Genomic DNA, 24,189 nt, shown 5'->3' with positions numbered 1-24,189 from the left:
AAATACATCCTACCTTGAAATACTTGCTTTATTTAAACAAATAAAAACCATGAAAACTTCTTTAAAAAGCATGATAATGTGTTTTACTTATACAAAATTTGAATATAATGAAGCAGTTTCAGTGCTGCATTAACATTGAATTCTACATGTAATATGCAGTATTAGGCATTCGGGAATGAACACATTTAGTTTGGTACAGTTCAGAGATTTTTCAGATGTATAGTGTACCTAAACCAAAGAATTGTTTCTTTAGCTATGCTCTCAGTTCTGGAGGCGGGGAAGGAAGAAAGGAAGGAAAGAAAGGGAGGGAAAAAAGAAGACCTTTCTCGGGTGTACAGGGCAAGAACCAGGTACGCAGCAGCAGACTTGACCTCAGATTGCCAGTGACGTAGGACCCAGGGAGGTAAGATGAAATGTGACCCATGTATTTATGATGGCTGCTTCCAGGAACCAGTGGAGAATGGACACTTCCATTTTAACAATCTACTATTGCCATAAATATATAATATAGGCAAAAAATGTGACCTCTGACAGAGAAAGACAAATACTGTGTGTTCTCTTATTTGTGGAATCTAGGAAAGCCAAACTCATGGAAATAGTATAATGGTGGTCACGAGGGGCTGCGGGTGGGGGAAATGGAGAGATGTTGGTCAGTGGATTCAAACTTCCATCTGTAAGATGAGTTAAGTTCTGGGTGACTCACTGTAACTAACATGACTATACCTAACATGGTAACTATAATTTAATGATACTGTATCATATACTTGAAAGTTAAGAGAATAGATCTTGAATCTTATCACCACATACAAAAAAAAATGGTAATTATATGAGGGGTTGGAGGTGCCAACTAACCTTATTGTGATAATGATTTCACAGCATATGTGTATCAAATCATTGCATTGTACACCCTAAACTTACCTGTGTTATATGTCAACAATATCTCCATAAAGCTGGGGAAGAAATCAACACTGAATGTGACCTCCATGAGCAGGAGGCTTTCTCCTGACCGGTGAGGTGACAGCAGTGTTCTGCGGGAGATGGCAACATTGCATCATTGCTTCGGTCTGGGTTTCTTCAAACTGTTAACTTGGGACAGTGCTGCACACCGACCAGTTATAAAAACTGAAATGGCTCAAGGGATTCCAGAGTATTTCATGCTTTTCAGATTTGGGACTGAGTCAGAATTTAATTATATACATTATTTTAAAAAATTCATTAAGTTCCTACTTGCCTGTAATGACAGAGGCATAAAGGTTTAGGTAAGTATGGGTCTTCCAACTTGAGGACCGTAAATGTAGAGATAGAAGACAGAACAGAAATAATGAGATGGCATTTGAAGTACAGAATGTAGAGGTGGCCAGTAAGAACGTATCCGTAGTTGTTAGCTTAAAGCAATTATTAAGGGCCTTGGTGTCAGACTTCAGTTGTTGGTGTTCTTACTGTTGTAACGTGCTACTCAACCCACGGGTCCCTGGAACTCTTGTCTCAGCTTGTGGGAACTCTTCCTCACTTTCTAAGAACCAGCTATACTGGATTTCTCTCCCTTCCTGTAATTACTGTGTTCCTTCCCACCTCAGGTAAGCGTCTTTGCATGTCCCATTCCCTCAACTCCCCCCACCCCTTTTTTTTGGCCCAGCTGGCTCCTGTTTCTTCCTTCAGGTTTCAGCTCCAGTGTAACTTACTTAGTGATGTCTTCCTGGGCTGCCCTGACTTAGGATCTAGATAGTGGATTCCCACAGTGCTCTATGCTAATCTCTCCTAATGCTCTTGTGTTTGAACCGTCTTTTTCAATGTTCATCTTCCCTGAGAGCCTTCAGGTTTCATTTGGGTGAACTCTTATTTCCGGCTTCACCCCCAAGTGCCTACTACCCAGGACTGGGTGCATCCTTGTTTACATAGTAGTTGCAGCTGTTTCAAGGAAGGGTAGGGTCTTAATGAGAGAGCTTTGCAAGAGAAGAAATTCGTCAAAAGATATAGATAGACAGACAGACAGGTGGCGGCCGGGCATTTAGCACAGTACTGCAGTATAGGTTCTGGAGCCGGGCTGACTGGGTTCAGATCCCAGGTCTGCTACCTTTAATGATGTCACCTTGTCCAAGTTACTCAACCTCTTTATACCTCAGCCCCTTCTGTGTGAAGTGGAAATAATAGTAACACCTACCTCAAAGGTTTTCATGGGGGTGAAAACGCACAGCATGTAATATATATAATAACATTTCTAAAATAAGTCCTAGTGATCTCTACTTCCCATCCTCTTCTCATTCCTGCATCTTCCCCCCCTCCCCCCAGGAAAAGCAAAAGGGTTTGGGGTTTTTTTCCTGCTTGGACTTGTTATCCCCAGTGGTGCTAGAACACAGTAGATACGAATGGTTAATTTAGCCTTATTTTATATTTCAGGATAACCAGGCACCATTTTGTGAATACATTTAAAAGTATTAATAAATAAAGAATGTAATTTAAGGAATTAGCATATAAACTATAGTTAAACCTCCTTTTAAAGACTTACAAGTGCATGCTGCTTCAATGTAAATTTATTTTAGTGTTTTGATAGTCAAAATAAAATCGGTTTCATTGTTTAAGAAACACAGTTTAGGATAAAGTTGTATACAGACTACTAAAAAGTGCTTTATCAGGTGAGTATTCTCTTCTAAAATTTCATGTATTCAAGGATGGACAGGGTCAAATGAAAAATCAAAAATGTAAAATTCAACTGATTCACTCATTTTGTGTGCTAGATACTAGGACTAACTCTGTAAAAACAAACCATGGCTTGGGCCCTCAGCTGACAAACTTGTATGTTTAACAACTGTATAAGATAATTTTGGGGGCACCTGGGTGGCTCAGTTGGTTAAACGTCTGCCTTTGTCTTGGGTCATGATCCCAGGGTCCTGGGATCCATCCCTGCAGCAGGCTCCCTACTCAGCAGGGAGTCTGCTTCTCCCTCTCCCCCTGCCCCTCCAGCCCACCTGTGTGCGTGCTCTCTCTCTCAAATAAATAAGAAATCTTTAAAAAAATACCTTTGAGTAACTTCTGTGTCAGAGAATATATTTTACTGTGAAATGTGTAGGTTTGACTTTCTAGAGAAGACTTGTTCAAATACCATTTACATTTCACAACAGGTAGACTACCATTTGATTTATTTTGTTTTAGGAGCATCCTGCCTTAACCAAGGAGCCAGTTTGGAGTTAAGCTTCTGTGTACTCTCTTACCACTTGCACGCAGCTTTCTCTTACTACCGTAGAGCTCCAGAGGTGGAGGAAGCAATTACATACACCGCTAGGTCTAATGGGGAAGGACTACTGAGTAACGTTCGTTGTGTTGAGCTAGTTATATGGAACAGTTGATTGGGGAAAGTCACTAGGCTATCCTATAGTCACCATAGTAAAGAGAACTAGGACATGGTTATGCCCATACTTTTTGCTGTTGAGGACAACAGATTTTTAAAAGTTTATCACATCTCTAGGTGTGGTTCCAAGACTAGAGATTTTTCTTTCTTTTTTTTTTTTTAAGATTTTATTTATTTGAGAGAGAGAGAGATAGAGAACACACTAGTGGAGGGGAGAGGCAGAGGGGGAAGGAGAAGCAGGCTCCCTGCTGAGCAGGAAGCCTGACGCAGGGCTCTGTCTCAGGGTCCCCGGATCATGACCGGAGCCGAAGCAGATGCTTAACCGACTGAGCCACACAGGCGCCCCAAAACTAGAGATTTCTAAAACAAAGGTTGTATGAGGAAATTCTTTATGGGGACACAGAATGCTCTGAGCAGCTCACGTTTTTTTTTTAAAGATGTATATGATTGACAAATGGAAGGAGCACATAATCACATTTATGCAGAGCTAAGTAGACTGTAAGAAATGAGCATTTAAGAATTTTCTTCTCTACAGGCCAAAGCTCAAAAGGAGCTAAGATACTTCAGAGAGCACAAAATGCTTTTAACGTTGTGTCTGGAGCAAAAGCAACAGGAAGGAAGAGGTAGGTTTACTGTCAGAAGATGTTGTTAATGTTAGCTGTTTGTAGGCAGAAATCAGACATGTACCATTCTTACTTTGCTTCCATAATTTTGAACTAGCAGAATTACTTTTCAAATAGTAAAAGGAAAACAAGCAGCCTGAAATGGGGGAAATTAAAATGAGAAGATAATAAAAGTTTCATTCACTTTAAATGAATTTACATTTTCAAAACTCGACTGAATTGCCTCCCAGGAGTTAAACGCACACAAGATTTATCTCAGAGCTATTGTCAGTATTCTTTATGAAATCATGGAGAATATGGAAAGTCCCAAGAGACTGAAGAGAGACAAATGTGCCAGTTTCCAAAAAGGTGTGAAGTAGATTGTAAAAACTCAAGTCAACTTCCTTAACTTGAAACTGTGGCAAAATTGAAGAGATTGAACAAATATAAAAAATTTCAAGTGTTTAGAGAAGAATGGGATGATCACTATGAATCAGTGTGACTTTATAAGAACAAGATATGCCAAACTCATCTCATCCCCCCGCCCAATTTTATAATTACTACTGGGTTAGAGAATAGTAAAGTCATGTGCCATCTTGATTTAAGGAAGTGGTTGGTAAAGTCTCTTAGACGATCCTTATGGAAAAGGCAGTGAAATGTTGACAATTAGACCAGTTTACAGCTGGTTGAATGGCTACTCCCATGCTGGCATGCCATAAGGTTTATCTAATTTATAACCAGTGTCTCTACACACAGATTCCTCAAAGATAACTGCTAGTGAATATTAATTCACATATATTCAGAAAGTATGGATTTGTAGCAATGGCTTCTTTTGACTAAGGATTTGTATGTTGAAACTTGAGTGTCTGGATTTATTCATATGATTGAGATTTCAGTTACAGACTTTTCCCCACCTGAGCTGTATTTGTAAGATATATAGATCTATTTTTAAGTTCCATGAATAAACTTAATAAATCACTTAGAAGTCAGGGAATAATCTTAACACTTAAAGCAAAGCCTGGATGGGTGGAAATGCTAAATTATGAAGAATCTTTTTCTCTTCCTTGTTTAGCAACAACTGCATTAACCCCAAGTAAATGTTTTTCATACCCTTGAAATGTCAAGTTTCTGTGAAACTCTGCCTAAATAAAAGGCTGACGTGTATATACAACTTGATAATACAGATATACTCAGCAGTGTTTTTGTAAGTTAATGTTTCTGTTGGCCTTCTAGTAATTCCACAGCCATCTCCCTATTCAGGATATTTGTACTTTTTTTTTTTTTTAAACAAATTCCCTGGAATCCTATCAAAGAGGGAACCATAATATTCTGTCCCCTTTCAGAAGGTCTTTTGGTTTCTTGAGGCAAGGAAATTCATGATGACTACTATATTCATTATATTTTACTGTTAATTAGTAATCTGAAAGAATGCCAACCCCGTTAAATTGTTAACTTTTATAATTGACCTTTCACTGATATTTGTAATATTTTGTCTCCAACCTTGAAGATGTGTGATGACTTTTTTGAATGACTTGCGCATTTTAAATAAAATACCACATTTATGAAATTGTCCCTCACCATTTTCTTGGCAACTGTTCATTTCATCATTGCATCCAGAACCCCAGCAGGAGTTGTGGGTGGTAATTGAGAGTGAGGGCAGTTCCAGCCCAGATAATCCCAGGTACCATTCTTTAAATCTAGTTCTTTCTGCTTTAACTGGCCTCTCAGTCTTAAGATCTTGTAGGCCTTTGAAACAGGAAATGAGGTGTCTTAACTTCATTTCCACCTTAAGAAACCCATTTAAGCTGTAACTTGTGATCTATGACGTTTATTATGGCTTTGTCTTTAATTATATCTGATTTAATGGCTGTTATTTTAATTGGATTAAAATCCAATCTGAGTTTTCAGCATTTTATAGTTACCTCTGTGAGCTATACCGTATCTTATATAAAGTTTCAAATTAAAACACAAAATCTTGAGTTAAAAAAAAAAAGTGTGGACTCATATTGTCTTCTTGAATTATGGAGGCATTATCCTTTATCCAAATTAAGTGTATTAATGAAAATATGTTGGGTAGAGGATTTTTAGATAATGGAGCCGGTACTATATTATTTTAAGTGGGAAAAAAACAAGATGCATTCTCTATCTGTTCAAGAACTCTAAACATCCACAAATGTCACTAAAACTTTTAAGCCCCTATATAACAGCCCATCAAAGCTTTTGCATAATATTTATTACAAAGCATTTGGAACATACCTTACCTAATTTTTAAAATATTTAATAAACTCATTATTGGGTATGTTTTTGTTCAATAAAAAATGAGACTATGCAGTATTTTTTTTTAACTTAAATTGAATTTAGTTAACATATACTGTATTACTAGTTTCAGGGGTAGAATTTAGGGATTCATCAGTTGCATGTAACACACAGTGCTCATTATATCAAGTGCCCTCCTTAATGTCCATCACCCTGTTACCCCATCCCCCCATCCCCCTCCCCTCCAACAACCCTCAGTTTGTTTCCTATAGTTAAGAGTCTCTTATAGTTTGCCTCCCTCTCTGTTTTCATCTTATTTTATTTTTCCTTCCCTTCCCCTATGTTCATCTGTTTTGTTTCTTAAACCCCACATATGAGTGAAATTACGTGGCATTTGCCTTTCTCTGACTGACTTATTTCACTTAGCATAATACCCTCTAGTTCCGTCCATGCCGTTGCAAATGGCAAGAGTTCATTCTTTTTGATGGCTGAGTAATAGTCCATTCCAATATTCCTGTGTGTGTGTGTGTGTGTGTGTGTGTGTGTGTGTGTGTGTGTGTATTCTTTATCCATTCCTGTGTTGATGGACATTTGGGCTCTTTCTATAGTTTGGCTGTTTTGGACATTGCTGCTATAAACATTGGGGTGCAGGTGCCCCTTCAAGTCACTAGGTTTGTATCCTTAGGATAAAAATACCTAGTAGTCAGTTGCTAGGTCATAGGGTCGTTCTATTTTTGAGGAACCTCCATACTGTTTTCCAGAGTGGCTGTACCAGTTTGCATTCCCACCAACAGTGTAAGAGGGTTCCCCTTTCTCCACATCCTCGCCAACATCTGTTGTTTCCTGAGTTGTTAATTTTAGCCATTCTGACTGGTATGAGGTGGTATCTCATGTGGTTTTGATTTGTCTTTCCCTGATGATGAGTGATGTTGAGCGTTTTTTCATGTGTCTGTTGGCTATTTGGATGTCTTCTTTGGAGAAGTATCTGTTCATGTCTTCTGCCCATTTCTTGACTGGATTATTTGTTCTTTGGTGTTGAGTTTGATAAGTTCTTTATAGATCTTGGATACTAGCCCTTTGGTAAGTCATTTGTGAATATTTTCTCCCATTCCATAGATTGCCTGTTAGTTTTGTTGACTGTTTCCTTTGCTGTGCGAAAGCTTTTTATCCTGATGAAGTCCCAATAGCTCATTTTTGCTTTTGTTTCCCTTGCCTTTGGAGACATGTCTAGCAAGAAGTTGTTGTGGCTGAGGTCAAAGAGGTTGCTGCCTGTATTCTCCTACAGGATTTTGATGGATTTCCTATCTCACATTTAGGTCTTTCATCCATTTTGAGTTTATTTTTGTGTATGGTGTAAGAAAGTGGTCCAGTTTCATTCTTCTGCATGGGGCTGTCCAATTTTCCCAACACCATTTCTTGAAGAGACTGTCTTTTTTCCATTGGATATTCTTTCCTGCTTTGTTGGAGATTAGTTGACCATAGAGTTGAGGGTCTATTTCTGGGTTCTCAGACTGTACAGTATTGATTATGAATTATGTTTTTTTTCTTCCACTCAGCAAAGAACAAGTACTGTGATAAAAATAAGAAATGGCATAATATGATTCCATCTAAATGGAACTCAGGTTGGTAGAGCCCATGAATGCCTGGCAGAAACCACTTCTGTGGCCAGGGATTCTTCTGTGTTATCCCTGTAAATATCTTTCAGGCTTTCTTCTTTGATCACAGAGGGGTCCCCCTTCTTCAGCATCTATTTTTGGCAAGGCAAAACAGGGACTTTTTGGTTTGTGTTTATTAGTTTAGGATCTGAATGTTATCTCTAAACTCTAGCAGCACCCTGGCTTCCTGCTTGTATTAACACCTTCTCATTTGGTTATGCTTGTTTATACCTGTGAGAAAAGACCAAAAAGGGGGGGATTAGAAATGCTACATTATGGAATAATAGTTAAAAGAATGAACTGATCTGTAGTAACCTTTTGACTTATCCTTGTCATAATTAAGCTGTTCCAAATAAAGCAAAGAGTATATTTTAATTGCCTAGTCATTTCTTACTCAATATAGTAATCCATCATGTTTTAGCATTGCCCTTTTATAATCCTGTGAAGTCTTATCTAGTGAACAGTGTTTGGATTGCTTTGGTTTTCATTTTAAGTTCAACATTTACTATAAATTCACTGCTATCAGATTTCTGCAATCCTCTGTTTTTCTGCTTAACATTTCTTTGAGATCTCTAATAGTCCTCTTTTTATCTCCCATTTTCCCCACAAATAAGAAAAAAAAAACTTTCATTCTCTTATTGAATCACCTTGTATCTAGGAGTTAAGTGAGTGGACAGAAAATGCCTGTTCAGTCAGTGATAGGCAGAAGGCTCCAAGGTAGGGTCCATTTGGCCTTTTGGAAGATGGCCAGTGTGGGTGGAAGCATGGCTAGTGGGGGGTTAGTGAATGGGTTTGAGTCAGAGATGGCCAAAGCTAGAACATGTGGAAGTTTGGATTTTATCCCAAGTGCAAAAAGAAGTCATGGCGGGGGTGGGGGGCACTAAACAGAGTATTGATTATCTGGTTTCTGTTCGAAGTCTCACTCTGGCTTCTGTGTAAATGGTGGGAGCAGGAAGGAGGCATGAAAGAATGCAGGGGAGACAGAAGGCTGTTGCAGAATTCGAGATGGGAAATGATGGTGGCTTAGATTAGGGTGGAGGCTCTGGAAATGGAGAGAAGTGGACATGGGGCATGTTTTGGAGGTAGAAATGACAAAAGTTGCTACTGGATTGGATCTGAGGCATAGAAGTGAAAAGGAGAAATCAGAAACTTCTTATGACTTCTAGCTTTTGGGTCTGTTCTACTGGGTTGCTGGTGCTATTATTTGCTTAAGACAAGGAAAACTAGAGCAGAGGAAAAATTGGGGGAGGATGGAATTAAGAGTTCTGTTTCTGCTGTCTGAAATTTGAGGTGCTTATATGACTTTCTATATTTGCAATGTATACGAATGAGTTTGATGGCTCTGGAGCTTGGTGGGCATAGATCAGGGATGGAGACATGATACGAACCTAGAAGTTATCAGTATATAGATGGTATTTGAAGCTATAGATGGAAATTATCTTGGGTATTTGTCATATTCTCTGACCTATACCTTGTCATTCCCCTACTATTGTAAAATGATGCCCACATTATGTACTATAGGTATATGTTATTAATTATAATACTATAATAATTTTTTAGTAAAGCAGTGTTGTTTTTACTAAAATACTCTGATTTCTTTTTCCTGTCTATAGCTAGATGGTTTAAGGGTATTCAGTCACTACCATCGATATTTAACTGGAGATCTAACAGTTATGTGTTCTGTCTTCTGTGGTTTTTTTCGTAGGCAAAGTCATTAATAAAGATTTGCGACATTACCTGAGTCTTCAGTTTCAGAAAGGATCAATTGACCACAAATTGCAGCAAGTGATCAGAGATAATCTCTACTTGAGAACCATTCCATGTAAGTATGAGATTGAATAAAAGAAAGGCCAATGTATCCTTATTTAACTAATCAAACATGTAGAACTAATTCAGTAGAGTATCTTATATCAAATTGGGAAGACTGAGTTGGGGCACTAGAATGAAACAAAAATTGGATAAGGAGAAAAGTTTTCCAAGGACATGCAGGGCTTTTGTTTTTAAAGTAGAAAAACTTGAAGATTCTATATTGTAACTTTAAACACAGTCATTAGACTTTATAAGAGTTTAAGACTATCCATGTACATTCTGCTAACTAAATTTTCTTCTGTAAATCAGTTCCAAGTGTTTATTCAGTAAGAATAAATAATAAGCTTTTTTTTACTCTCAGTGCCTTGTACACTGAGAACAAACATTTTTGTATTATTAGGACATTACTTAAGATCTGCCCCTTCCCCAAAGGAAAAAAGGAGGAGTGCACTACCTTCTTTGTAGTAATCCATGTTGAATTTTTATCTAGATGTTTGTATATCTATTCCAGTCTTGGTAGTTTTCATAGGACCAGGTTGTTGTTGTTGTTGTTGTAAAGGATGCCGTGTGTGTGTGTGTGTGTGTGTGTGTGTGTGTGTTAACACAAAACAAGAAACCACGTATGCTTAGATTTTAGTTAGGACAAGTCTGGGGAAGAATAAAAAGCAGTAAACAATAAAAGGACGTAAACGGATGTTCTGGTTTGTTTTCCTTTTCAATATATTTGTAACTTCTTGTAGATAGTAGCTCTTATAATGGCTCTGGAATTCTTTATTTCTTTTTCTTGTTATTTACTCTTACACGGTGTCCCGTCTGTCACCAAGCCTGCCTAATTACGCTCCTTAAATACTGATCCTTCTGCACTGCCTTAGACGCTCACCCTTTCTTGCTTGAACTTTTTTTTTTTTTAACAGATAACAATATGTAGGGGCAAAGAGATAGCTGAAAAATATTGATCCTTGGACAAGTTCCCCCTCTATAAAATATGAATAACAAGAGACACGTCATGGAGTTCCAAGAATTAAAACGAGAACATGAGGGCAGACCACATGTCCTGGAGCAGGCCCTCCGGCCTGTCCTCTGTCTGTCCTCTTCCCAGTTCCAGCTGCATCCCCACCCCCCACATCCCCTCCGTCTGGTCTGTCTGTAAGTGCATGTCTGACTCTTGTCCATCTACAGTTTATCCTTCAACGTCTCTCACTGAGTACAAGTCCAGACTCTTTAACATGGTATAAAATGTTCTGGTTTTTGTTTTTAAATCCGACTCCTTATGTATGATTTCCTCCTGTAAATCTACCTGGTTGGATTTCAGAATTGCCACTCCTGCCTTCTTTTCTTTGCATTTGTCTGGTATATCTTTGTCTGTCTTTTATTCTTTCATCTTTCTGAAGCTCTTTGTCTTACAGATAGTGTTGGATGTTGTAGCCAATGTGAAACTTTCTTTATATTTATTGATGTGATCCATGTCTTTAGTCTCTGTTTTGTCTTGGTTTTCTATTTTACCCATATACACATCTTTTATATAAAAAGGCTTTCACCACGTAGTCCATTTTATTTGATCTCTCTCTTTAGAAAGGTTTGTATCTTTATTCTAATGGCTATCTTTATACTTTTATATAATACTCTGTTCTCCCTCCCTTCCTAAATGATCTAGTTACTGCTTCTTACTCCTTCCTTCTCTCTCCCATCATCTGACTTGAAATAATATTTTTTTTACCCCAAAGATAATCAGCAAGCTTATTCCACTTCATATATGCTTTCCTCATTTTTACTGTTTTTTTTGATTATTGACCTGTGTCTATATTAACAAAACAAACAGCCATTACATATTGCACTCTCCCCTTTATTATCATTTATTCTTTATTCTGTAGGTAAATACACATCGAATGTAACTACCAATCCTTATGTTGGTGTTTCTTCAATAACTATGGTTTTCTAAAGCTGCTTCTTCACTAGTAGATTCCCCAGGAAAGAGAGGATCATCACAGTTGGTCTATGGCCTTTATACTTTCAAGTTTGTTTGGATGTGTATGAAATCTTTGCCTTATATTTTCTTTCCTTGACTATCTTAATTCTATTAGTCGATTATCTGATTGTCTTCTGGCATAAAGCATTGCTCTTTAAAAGTCTGAAAACAATCTAATTTTCATTCCCTTATAAATAACTTGGTATTTTGCCTGCATAGGGTGTCTCACGGTAGCATTTTTAGTTTCATAGCTCTAGAGCACCCTCATCCCTTGTTAAAACAAGTTAATAAAAATATGTACTTGTACTTTCTGCTGTACTCTGCACTTTTACTTGGATCTTCTTTTAACTTTACTTGTACTGTCCTAGTTTTGCAGTTTCTCCTCAGTATGAGGTTTTGTCCTAGAAAGGAGTTATAGTTTATTTGGTTTTCATTCATAGGGTCCAAACAGCTGCAGCCTTTTCAGATCCTAACAGGACTTTTAACCAACACACTGAAGTGTCCACAACTCCTCCAAGAATGCAGTGGTATATCAGTGACAGTTAACATACCAAATGGTTTTTAATTACCATTCTTTACTAAAAGATACCAAATCTTCTTGGAGAAAATTCTGATTCCAGGTCTGGAGCAAGGAAAGTACAAGATGAGCTTGGAACATCTAATTATCCCAGGAAGTATGTAAATGCCTAAAAAACTATGGGGACATATCAGAAGCACATTTTTTTTTTAAAGCCATCTAGAAGGGGTTCCCACTGACAAGATCTGAAACAATTTGAGCAACAAAATTAATAAGAGAAAGAAAGACTTCTACCATTGTCAGATACTGCAGTGTTGAAAGGACAAGACTGTGATCCCTAATAGAAGTGGAAAGGAGAGACTGCGCACAAAGGGGTCCTGTGGTTTCATCAGCCTTCTGCTTGGAGCCATTTTCTGGACTATAGTACAAGGAGGGAAAGCCCAGGCAGAGTACAGAGGATTCTGAGTTGAGGAGACGGAAATCTGAGTTCACGAAGTCTGAGGTGCCTGAGATTTGCAGGACAGGGTGTCAGAGGGAGAGAGCTATGAAGAAAAGGAGCTCAAATAATATGCATAGGTGCCCCCTTGACTCTGTTGCTGAATACTAAGCTGAGAATGTATAGGATGAGACTCCACATGGCCAGGCAAAGATTCTCTGGGAGCTGTAAAGTTAGCAATTTCCAGAGTTTACACAGGGCTGGGAGAATCTGAGTTCTAGCCTACCCGAGTGGAGAGACCTCAAGGGTCATGGCTTACTAGTAGGGCTAAAATAGGTGTAAGCTCCTTGGGGCCCGTTTTAACAAAGCTTAATTAAACAAGCCCCAAAAGGATCAGGCAAACATGCATACAACTTAACTGTTAGCCAAAAGAAAGGAAGGAGGGGAGGATAGGAGGGAGGAATGGGGAAAAATCAACAACCTTTAAAGGAAGACAACAAAATCTCGACACTGAATAACATAGTATTTACAATGCCCAGTGTCTAATAAAAATTATTAGGAATACAAAAGAGAATAAAATATGGCCCATAATCCAAAGAAAAGTCAGCTAATAGAAAAAACAAAACAGAAATGGCATATATGACATATAGATAGATATGACCAAAGCATGCATTTTAGAGTTATTATAAATATGCTCAAGGATTTAAAGAAAAATATGAATAAAATAAAGAGAAAATGGAATTTTTTTTTTTTAAGAATTAAATGGAACTTCAAAAATTCATGGATGGGCTTAACAGCAGATTGGAAACTGCAGAAGAAAAGATCAATGAACTTGAAGACATAGCAATATAAGTGAATCAAACTGAAACAGGAAAAAGACTGAAGACATAAGTTTTTTTTTGTTGTTTTTTTTAAGTAACCAGAGAGAAAGAGAGACATTTCTGCTTCTGCCATGAGAGACTAACTGGTGAGGCGCCTGGGTGGCTCAGTCGTTAAGCGTCTGCCTTCGGCTCAGGATATGATCCCAGAGTCCTGGGATCGAGCCCCACATCAGGCTCCCTGTTCAGCAGGAAGCCTGCTTCTCCCTCTCCCACTCCCTCTTGTGTTCCCTCTCTCACTGTGTCTCTCTCTGTCAAATAAATAAAATCTTAAAAAAGAAAAGACTAACTGGTACTGGATTTACCTTCTTACTGTAAACAACTAGAAATTGGGCAAGATATATGTAATAACTATTTTCAGAAATTGGGTCATAGAACAGGACTGTGATCCATTCATATTGAGCTATGCACACTGTCAAACCAAAACAGTGATACAGAAAAAAACAAATGAAGAAATAGGTTGAAATTTTTTCAAATTTGGTGAAAACTAAATCCACAGAACTGTGGATCTCAACAAACCCCAAGCAGAAGAAACATAAAAAAACACATCTATAAATATGTCATATCTAATTGCTGAAAACCAGAGATAGAGAAAACGTGAAAGGCAGACAGAAAAAAGATACATTGAATACAAGGGAACAATGAATGACTGTAGACTTGTCAACAGAAACCAGTACAAGGCAAAAGTCAATCAATCAAATGTCATTTTCAGCATGCTGAAAGGAAAGACTGCCAACCTAGATTTCTACATACAACAAAAATATCCAAGAGAAATAAAGAATTTTTCAGACCAAAAAAAAAATTTTTTTTTCACCAGCAGACTTGCACTATAAGAAATACTAAAGGAAATTCTTCAGTTGTAATGGAAATGATAACCAGGGAGATAGAACTGAAAGGAAATAGACAACTTCATAATTAGAGTTTAAGATTTCAGTACCTCCTTTAGGGAAAGTAAGCAAAAAATCAGTAGGATTATAACATGAATAACACTTTGAACCAACTTGATCTAATTGCTATGTATTAGAACATGCCTTCCAACAATAGAAGAATATTCTTTTCTAGTGTACATGGAACATTTACAAATGAAGACCATATTCTGGGCCATAAAACAAAATCCAATAAATTTAAAAGAATTTAAATCCTACAAAATAGATTCTGTGATCATGATGGAATTGCAGGAAATCACTTAACAGAAGATTATCTGGAAAATCTCTGAATATTTGGAAATTAAATAGCACGCCTCTACATAACCTGTGAGTTGAAGCCACAAGGAAAATACAAAATATTACACATATCAGCATCTCAAAACATATCAAGCCCAACATACCAATTTGTGGGATGTTGGTATAACAGGAAATTTATAGTGTTAAATACTTAGAAAATAATAAAGATCTCAATCAGTGATCTAAACTTCTAGCAAAAGAAGAGCAAAGTAAACCCAAATTAAGTAGAAGAAAGGAAATAAAGATAAAAGCAGAAATCCTAGAAAACAGAATAATCAATGAAACCCAAAGTTGATTTTTTTCTGATAAGTAAAACTGGTAAACGTCTAGTCATACTGCTCAGGTAAAGAGAGAAAAAACACTGTTTAACAATATTAAGAATGAGAGAGATGGCATCATTAAAAATCCTACAGATGTTAAGTGGACAGTCAGGAATATTCTAAACAACTTGGTGACAGTAAACTGAACTCAGATGAAGTGAAAAAATTCCTTGGAGGAAAAAAACTACCAGTAGTTACTCAAGAAGAAATAGATGACGGATGCCTGGGTGGCTCAGTCCATTTAAGCATCTGCCTTTGACTCGAGTCATGATCCCAGTGTCCTGGGATCGAGCCCCAAGTCGAACTCCCTGTTTGGTGGGGAGTCTGCATATCCCTCTCTCCCTGCCCCTGCTTGTTCTCTCTCACTCTCTCTTAAATAAATAAAATCTTTAAAAATAAAGAAGAAATAGATGAGCTTAATAACAGTTCTCAATCTGTTAAAGGAATTGAATTTGTAGTTTGTAACTTTCCCATTAAGAAAGTGTCAGGCCCAGATGGTAGGAGTGACTTGTTTCGAATACTTAAAGAAGAAATAATACTAATTCTACACAGACTCTTTAAGAAAATAGAGGAGGAGGGAACTTCCCAACTCATTCTGTGATCTGATCATTATCCTGATTCTAAAACCAGACAAGGACATTAAAAGAAAATAATATTAGACCACAATTTTTCATGAACATAGACTTAAAACTCCTTAAAATATTTTAGCAAATAAATATATAGCAATGTGTAAAAAGGATAATAAATTATGACCAAGGGGTATTTGTCCTAGGAATGCACGGTTGGGATAACATTTGAAATTAATATAGTAACAGACTGGAAAAGAAAAACAAAACAAAACAGATGATCTCCTCAAATAGATGCAGAAAAAAACACTTGACAAAATTCAACTCCCTTTGATGGTAGAACCGCTCAGAAAACTAGTTTGCCAGTTATTAATTTAGTGCCTCTTGGCTTCAAATTACTCTTTTTTGCCTGGGTATAATATTGCAGCATTCTTCCTTTGCCAACTGGTAGGTACATCGTCAGATTATCTTTGGGCTGGCAGGTAGAATACTGGAAAAAGAGTCATCTCTTCCTAGTTCCGGTGTGTCTTTTTCTTTTTGCTCCTGCCTGCAGAAACACAGTAAGTTTCAGCAGTGCTCCAGCAGTCAGTTTCCCACCTCATAGGCGGCTTCCTGAATTCCACCAGTGCACCTGCTGACTTCCTTGCAGCTTCATAATGAGTTCGATGGGCACCCCACATGGCTCCCCAGATTTCAACAATATTCCTTGCAAGTGGTTTCCTACTGGGTTTCTGACAAGTCCAGCCAGTGTCCCAGATGGTTTTCTAGGAAGTTCGACACAGCCCCCACCGCAGGCAGCTTGCTGGTGAATTTCATCAGTACCCCAGCAGACTGTTCCTTGTCTGCCAGCCTTGACCTACCAACTGTGAACCAGATCCGTCCCCAGGCTATGACCACACCTTCTCCAAAGAAGTCTGAATCCCAGAGTGTGGGAGCATCCCTCCCTTCCAAGTTTGTTCCTTATTTGAGTATTCTTCCTCAGCTCTAGGGTGGTATTCTTTAAAGATCTCTTTTATTTCCTCTTAGTTAATTCCTTATAAATAGTTAATCATTTTTGTATTAAGCTCCCCTTGTTCAGCTTACCATGTTTCTCTCTCCTGTTTGGATCCTGGTCGATACAGAATTGGTACTGGTAGTAGTCCCAGGAGACAGACCCTCCAAGAAGGAATTTTAGAGTTGGTTGTGTTTTTGGGCTTAAGCACAGTGCCACGTTCCTTCTAATGGAAAGTAGGATGCTTGTAATTGAGGACAAGAACTGGCATCACAATTTTTTTTATTATTATGTTATGTTAATCACCATACATTATATCATTAGTTTTTGATGTAGCGTTCCATGATTCATTGTTTGCGTATAGCACCCAGTGCTCCATGCAGAACATGCCCTCTTTAATACCCATCACCAGGCTAACCCATCCTCCCACCCCCTTCCCCTCTAGAGCCCTCAGTTTCTTTCTCAGAGTCCATCGTCTCTCATGGTTCATTTCCCCCTCCGATTCTCACCCCCTTCATTCTTCCCCTTCTGCTATCTTCTTCCTTTTTTTTTTTTAACATATATTATTTGTTTCAGAGGTACAGATCTGTGATTCAACAGTCTTGCACAATTCACAGCGCTAACATAGCACATACCCTCCCCAAAGTCTATCACCCAGCCACCCCATCCCTCCCACCCCCCACCACTCCAGCAACCCTCAGTTTGTTTCCTGAGATAAAGAATTCCTCATATCAGTGAGGTCATATTCTCTGATTGACTTACTTCGCTCAGCATAGTACCTTCCAGTTCCATCCACGTTGTTGCAAATAGCAAGATCTCATTCCTTTTGATGGCTGCATAATATTCCAGTGTGTGTGTGTGTGTGTGTGTGTGTGTGTGTGTGTGTGTGTGTACACACACACACATCTCTTCTTCATCTATTTATCTTTCGATGGACATCTTCACTCTTTCCACAGTTTGGCTATTGTGGACATTGCTGCTGTAAACATCGGGGTACACGTACCTCTTCGGATCCCTACATTTGTATCTTTGGGGTAAATACCCAGTAGTGCAATTGCTGGATCATATGGTAGCTGTATTTTCAACTTTTTGAGGAACCTCCATACTGTTTTCCAGAGTGGCTGCACCAGCTTGCATTCCCACCAACAGTGTAGGAGGGTTCCCCTTTCTCCGCATCCTCACCAACATCTGTCGTTTCCTGACTTATTAATTTTAGCCATTCTGACTGGTGTGAGGTGATATCTCATTGAGGTTTTGATTTAGATTTCCCTGATACCGAGCGATGTTGAGCACTTTTTCATGTGTCTGTTGGCAATTTGGATGTCTTCTTTGGAAAAATGTCTGTTCATGTCTTCTGCCCATTTCTTGTTTGGATCATTTGTTCTTTGGGTGTTGAGTTTAAGAAGTTCTTTATAGATTTTGGATACTAGCCCTTTATTTGATATGTCATTTGCAAATATCTTCTCCCATTCTGTTGGTTGTCTTTTGGTTTTGTGGACTGTTTCTCTTGCTGTGCAAAAGCTTTTTATCTTGATGAAGTCCCGGTAGTTCATTTTTGCCCTTGCTTCCCTTGCCTTTGACGATGTTTCTAGGAAGAAGTTGCTGCGGCTGAGGTCGAAGAGGTTGCTGCCTGTGTTCTCCTTTAGGATTTTGATGGACTCCTGTCTCACGTTTAGGTCTTTCAACCATTTTGAGTGTGTTTTTGTGTGTGGTGTAAGGAAATGGTCCAGTTTCATTCTTCTGCATGTGGCTGTCCAATTTTCCCAACACCATTTGTTGAAGAGACTGTCTTTTCTTCATTGGACATTCTTTCCTGCTTTGTCAAAGATGAGTTGACCATAGAGTTGAGGGTCCATTTCTGGGCTCTCGATTCTGTTCCATTGATCTATGTGTCTGTTTTTGTGCCAGTACCATACTGTCTTGATGATGACAGCTTTGTAATAGAGCTGGAAGTCCGGAATTGTGATGCCGCCAGCTTTGCTTTTCTTTCTCAACATTCGTCTGGCTATTCGGGGTCTGTTCTGGTTCCATACAAATTTTAGGATTATTTGTTCCATTTCTTTGAAAAGAAGTGGATGGTATTTTGATGGGGATTGCATTGAATGTGTAGATTGCTCTAGGTAGCACTGACATCTTCACAATATTCGTTCTTCCAGTCCATGAGCATGGAATGTTTTTCCATTTCTTTGTGTCTTCTTCAGTTTCTTTCATGGGTATTTTATAGTTTTCTCAGTACAGATTCTTTGCCTCTTTGGTTAGATTTATTCCCAGGTATCTTATGATTTTGGGTGCAATTGTAAATGGGATCGACTCCTTCATTTCTCTTTCTTCTGTCTTGTTGTTGGTGTATAGGAATGCCACTGATTTCTGTGCATTAATTTTATATCCTGCCACTTTACTGAATTCCTGTATGAGTTCCAGCAGTTTTGGGGTAGAGTCTTTTGGGTTTTCCACATACAGTATCATATCATCTGCAAAGAGTGAGAGTTTGACTTCTTCTTTTCCGATTTGAATGCCTTTTATTTCTTTCTGTTGTCTGATTGCTGTGGCTAGGACTTCTAATACTATGTTGAATAGCAGTGGTGAGAGTGGACATCCCTGCCGCGTTCCTGACCTTAGGCGGAAAGCTCTGTTTTTCCCCATTGAGAATGATATTCGCTGTGGGTTTTTCATAGATGGCTTTTATGATATGGAGGTATGTACCCTCTGTCCCTATACTCTGAAGAGTTTTGATCAAGAAAGGATGCTGTACTTTGTCAAATGCTTTTTCTGCATCTATTGAGAGGATCATATGCTTCTTGTTCTTTCTTTTATTAATGTATTGTGTCACATTGATTGATTTGCAGATGTTGAACCAACCTTGCAGCCCAGGTATAAATCCCACTTGGTCATGGTGAATAATCCTTTTAATGTACTTTTGAATCCTATTGGCTAGTATTTTGGTGAGAATTTTTGCATCCATGTTCATCAAGGATATTGGTCTGTAATTCTCCTTTTTGATGGGGTCTTTGTCTCGTTTGGGGATCAAGGTAATGGTGGCCTCATAAAATGAGTTTGGAAGTTTTCCTTCCATTTCTGTTTTTTGGAACAGTTTCAGAAGAATACATATTAATTCTTCTTTAAATGTCTGGTAGAATTCCCCTGGGAAGCCATCTGGCCCTGGGCTTTTGTTGGGAGATTTTGGATGACTGCTTCAATTTCCTTAGTGGTTATAGGCCTGTTCAGGTTTTCTATTTCTTCCTGGTTCAGTTTTGGTAGTTTATACATCTCTAGGAATGCATCCATTTCTTGCAGATTATCTAATTTGCTGGCATATAGTTGCTCATAATATGTTCTTATAATTGTTTTATTTCTTTGGTGTTGGTTGTGATCTCTTTCATTCATGATTTTGTTGATTTGGGTCATTTCTCTTTTCTTTTTGATAAGTCTGGCCAGGGGTTTATCAATCTTATTAATCCTTTCAAAGAACCAGTTCCTAGTTTCGTTGATCTGTTCTGCTGTTCTTTTGGTTGCTATTTCATTGATTTCTGCTCTCATCTTTATTATTTCTCTTCTCCTGCTGGGTTTAGGCTTCATTTGCTGTTCTCTCTCCAGCTCCTTTAGGTGTAGGGTTAGGTTGTGTATTTGAGACCTTTCTTGTTTCTTGAGAAAGGCTTGAATTGTTATATACTTTCCTCTCAGGACTGCCTTTGCTGCATCCCAAAGACTTTGAAAGTTATGTTTTCATTTTCATTTGTTTCCATGAATTTTTTAAATTCTTTAATTTCCTAGCTGACCCATTCATTCTTTAGTAGGATGCTCTTTAGCCTCCACGTATTTGAGTTCTTTCCAACTTTACTGTTGTGATTGAGTTCTAGTTTCAAAGCATTGTGGTCTGAAAATATGCAGGAGTGATCCCAGTCTTTTGGTACCGGTTGAGACCTGATTTGTGACCTAGGATGTGATCTGTTTTGGAGAATGTTCCATAGGCACTAGAGAAAAATGTGTATTCTTTTGCTTTGGGATGAAATGTTCTGAATAGATCTGTGAAGTCCATTTGGTCCGTTCTGTCATTTAAAGTCTTTATTTCCTTGTTGATCTTTTGCTTAGATGATCTGTCCATTTCAGTGAGGGGGTGTTAAAATTCCCCACTATTATTGTATTGTTGTCAATGTGTTTCTTTGCTTTTGTTATTAATTGGCTTATATAATTGGCTGCTCCCATGTTAGGGGCATAGATATTTACAATTGTTAGATCTTCTTGTTGGATAGACCCTTTAAGTAGGATATAGTGTCCTTCCTCATCTCTTATTACAGTCTTTGGTTTAAAATCTAATTTGTCTGATATAAGGATTGCCACCCCAGCCTTCTTTTGGTGTCCACTGGCATGGTAAATGGTTTTCCACCCCTTCACTTTCAATCTGGGGGTGTCTTTTGGGTCTAAAATGAGTCTCTTGCAGACAGCATATCAATGGGTCTTGTTTTTTTTTATCCAATCTGATAGCCTGTGTCTTTTGATTGGGGCATTTAGCCCATTTACATTCAGGCTAACTATTGAAAGGTATGAATTTAGTGCCATTGTATTGCCTGTAGGGTGACTGTTACGCTATATTGTCTGGGTTCCTTTCTGGTCTGTGTTGCTTTTAGGCTCTCTCTTTGCTTAGAGGACCCCTTTCAATATTTCTTGTAGGGCTGTTTTTGTGTTTGCAAATTCCTTTGGTTTTTGTTTCTCCTGGAAGCTTTTTATCTCTCCTTCTATTTTCAATGACAGCCTAGCTGGATATAGTATTCTTGGCTGCATATTTTTCTCATTTAGTGCTCTGAATATGTCATGCCAGCCCTTTCTAGCCTGCCAGGTCTCTGTGGATAGGTCTGTTGCCAATCTAATGTGTCTACCATTGTAGGTTACATCTCTCTTCTCCCGAGCTGCTTTCAGGATTTTCTCTTTTGTCTCTGAGACCCGTAAATTTTACTATTGAATGTCGAAGTGTTGACCTATTTTTATTGGTTTTGAGAGGGGTTCTCTGTGCCTTCTGGATTTTGATGCCTGTTTCCTTCCCTAAATTAGGGAAGTTCTCTGCTATAACTTGCTCCAACATACCTTCTGCCCCTCTCTCTCTTTCTTCTTCTTCTGGGATCCCAATTATTCTAATGTTTCATCTTATGGTATCTCTCAAATTCTGCCCTCATGATCCAGTAATTGTTTATCTCGCTTTTTCTCAGCTTCTTTATTTTCCATCATTTGGTCTTCTAAATCACTAATTCTCTCTTCTGCCTCATTTATCCTAGCAGTTAGAGCCTCCATTTTTGATTGCACGTCACTAATAGCCTTTTTGATTTTGACTTGGTTAGATTTTAGTTCTTTTGTTTCTCCAGAAAGGGTTTCTCTAATAACTTCCATGCTTTTTTCAGGCCCAGCTAGTATCTTTAAAATCATCATTCTGAACTCTAGTCCCAACATCTTACTAATGTCCATATTGATTAGGTCCCTGGCAGTTGGTACTGCCTCTTGTTCTTTTTGTTGAGGTGATTTTTTCCATCTTGTCATTTTGTCCAGAGAACAGATGAATGAGAGAACAAAATGCTAACAAGGTAACAGCGTCCTCAGAAAATATACTCTAAGCAAATCATAAAAGACCTGAAACTGGGGGAAAAGAAAGGGAAAGAAAGAAAAAAGGAAAAGAAAAAGATAAAAACAAACAAAAACAAAACAAAAAAACAGAGTATGATCAAACATGATCAGGCTGGTGCATAATCAGTGCCACACACTAGATTTTGGGCGTATTTTGGTCTGTTAGAAGAAAGTGCCTCCCAAAATTTTAAAGAAAGAAAAACATGTATGTACAAAAATAAGGGTTAATTCAATAAAGGGTTGGAATATGACTGTAAAGATGAAAAGTATAAAAGATTTTATAAAAGGAATTGATAAGAAGTTGGTTTAAAAAGAAAGAAGAGGATTTAAAAAAAAAGGGGAGAGAATGTGATCAGTCAGGAGACTAGAACAAAACCATACACTAGAGATTTAGGGTATATTTTGATCTGTTAGAAGAAACTGTATCCCGAAATTTTAAAGAGAGAACAACTTATGCATATATACCATATTACGGGTAACTACTATGAAGGGATAGAATATGACTCTAAAAATGAAAAATAAATATTTTTTTAAAAAGGGATCAATAAGATGTTTGAAAAAGGGAAAAAGAAAAATTTAAAAAAAAAGACAGTTAAAAAATTAACTTCGAAAGACTAAAGCATCATGGGAAGAAAAGCCATGAATTCTGTGTGCAGTATTCCCCTAGGGCTGGAGTTCTGCCGTTCTCATTAATCAGTAAACTTGGTCTTGGCTGGCTGTTCTTGCTGATCTTCTGGGGGAGGGGCCTGTTGCCGTGGTTCCCAAATGTCTTTGCTGGAGGCAAATTGCCCCGCCCTTGCTGGGTCCGGGCTAAGTAATCTGCCTGGGTTTGCTCTCGGGAGCTTTTGTTGCCTGCAAGCTTTCCGTTCGGCTTTGGACGACGAGCGTGATAATGGCGGCCTCCCAATCTCCGCCCTGGAGGAGCCGACAACTCCGGGCCCTGCTCCTCAGTGCGCCCCCAGAGAAAAGCAGTCACTCCTGTCTCCCCGGTCTCTGGCTGCACTCCGTGCTCACTGGCCTGTGAGCGTTTCTATCTCTGGCGCCCGACCCCATGTGTAGTCTCCAAACCCAGCAGATCCCTGCGGTGCGCTCCCGCGCCACTCCTCCTGGGGGAGGAAGGAGAATTTCCCCGGATCTGCTGCTTGTTGGGTCCCTGCTGGAGGAGCAGTGGCCCGACTGTGCCGCGGATCACAGTTTATGGCAACCCCGAGCTGAGAGCCCGCTCCTCAGCTCCATCTCTGCACCTGGCTTCCCTGCCCCAATACCTGGGAGCTCTGCCGCCCTCAGGCAGCCCCTGTCTTCCTCTGACCCTGAGGGTCCTGGGACCACACTGTCCCATGAGGGTTCCACCCCCCACTTAGCCCCTGGAGCGATGTCCCTCAGTGGAGCTGACTCCTAAATGTTCCAATTTTGTGCTGCCCTGCTCTGTCACTTGCCAGAAGGGGCCGATGGAGACCCCCTGCCCCGCCAACTGTCCTCACATATATCGCCTCGGATTCAGTTCTCCGCACTTCCTACCTTCCAGAAAGTGGTCGCTTTCTGTTCAGAGAGTTGTTGCTATTCTTTTCTTCGATCTCCTGTTGAGTTCATAGGTGTTCAGAATGGTTTGATTCCTATCTAGCTGAATTCCTGGGACCAGAGGAAATCCAGGTCTCCTACTCCTCCGCCATCTTGCTCCCCGACTGGCATCACAATTTAATCACAGTATAAATTGTGGTTGATTGAGGTGAAGTACTAGCTGAATCAGGTTAACCTTGGGAATCCATATGACTGCTGCCCTTGATTGTTATGGCAGGAATGATGGCTACAAACACCATGGCTTGGAATGGATTCTCCTGGGTATACCAAGCACTTTAAAAATCACCTGGTTTATTATTGCAAATCGATAAAAAAAGGCTATAATAACACTTTTCAACACTTACCTCTTCTTGATACATTTGCTAATAGAAAACGTTAAAGAAGGAAACATTTGTACAAAATAAATGCCAAATAAAAATGAGTTAAAAGTTTGAAA

General features: G+C 38.8%; 1 protein-coding gene across 3 annotated transcripts in view; it reads left to right on the top strand.

Moving 5' to 3' along the window:
• The window catches only part of MAGI3 (membrane associated guanylate kinase, WW and PDZ domain containing 3), a 235,605-nt gene that overhangs the window by 129,583 nt on the left and 81,833 nt on the right, over positions 1-24,189 (top strand). For all 3 annotated transcript variants that reach the window (XM_028101902.2, XM_028101903.2, XM_028101901.2), the window contains exon 2: positions 9,565-9,681. In XM_028101902.2, coding sequence (XP_027957703.1) covers positions 9,565-9,681 — 117 coding nt within the window. The remainder of the gene's footprint in view (positions 1-9,564; positions 9,682-24,189) is intronic.

Source organism: Eumetopias jubatus, unplaced genomic scaffold (assembly GCF_037043125.1).
Source record: "Eumetopias jubatus isolate StellerSeaLion01/CBP00866 unplaced genomic scaffold, mEumJub1_p1.0 scaffold_4, whole genome shotgun sequence".
Taxonomy (NCBI): domain Eukaryota; kingdom Metazoa; phylum Chordata; class Mammalia; order Carnivora; family Otariidae; genus Eumetopias; species Eumetopias jubatus.
Note: the sequence above shows the minus strand (reverse complement) of the source record. Positions and strands in the feature narration are given on the sequence as shown.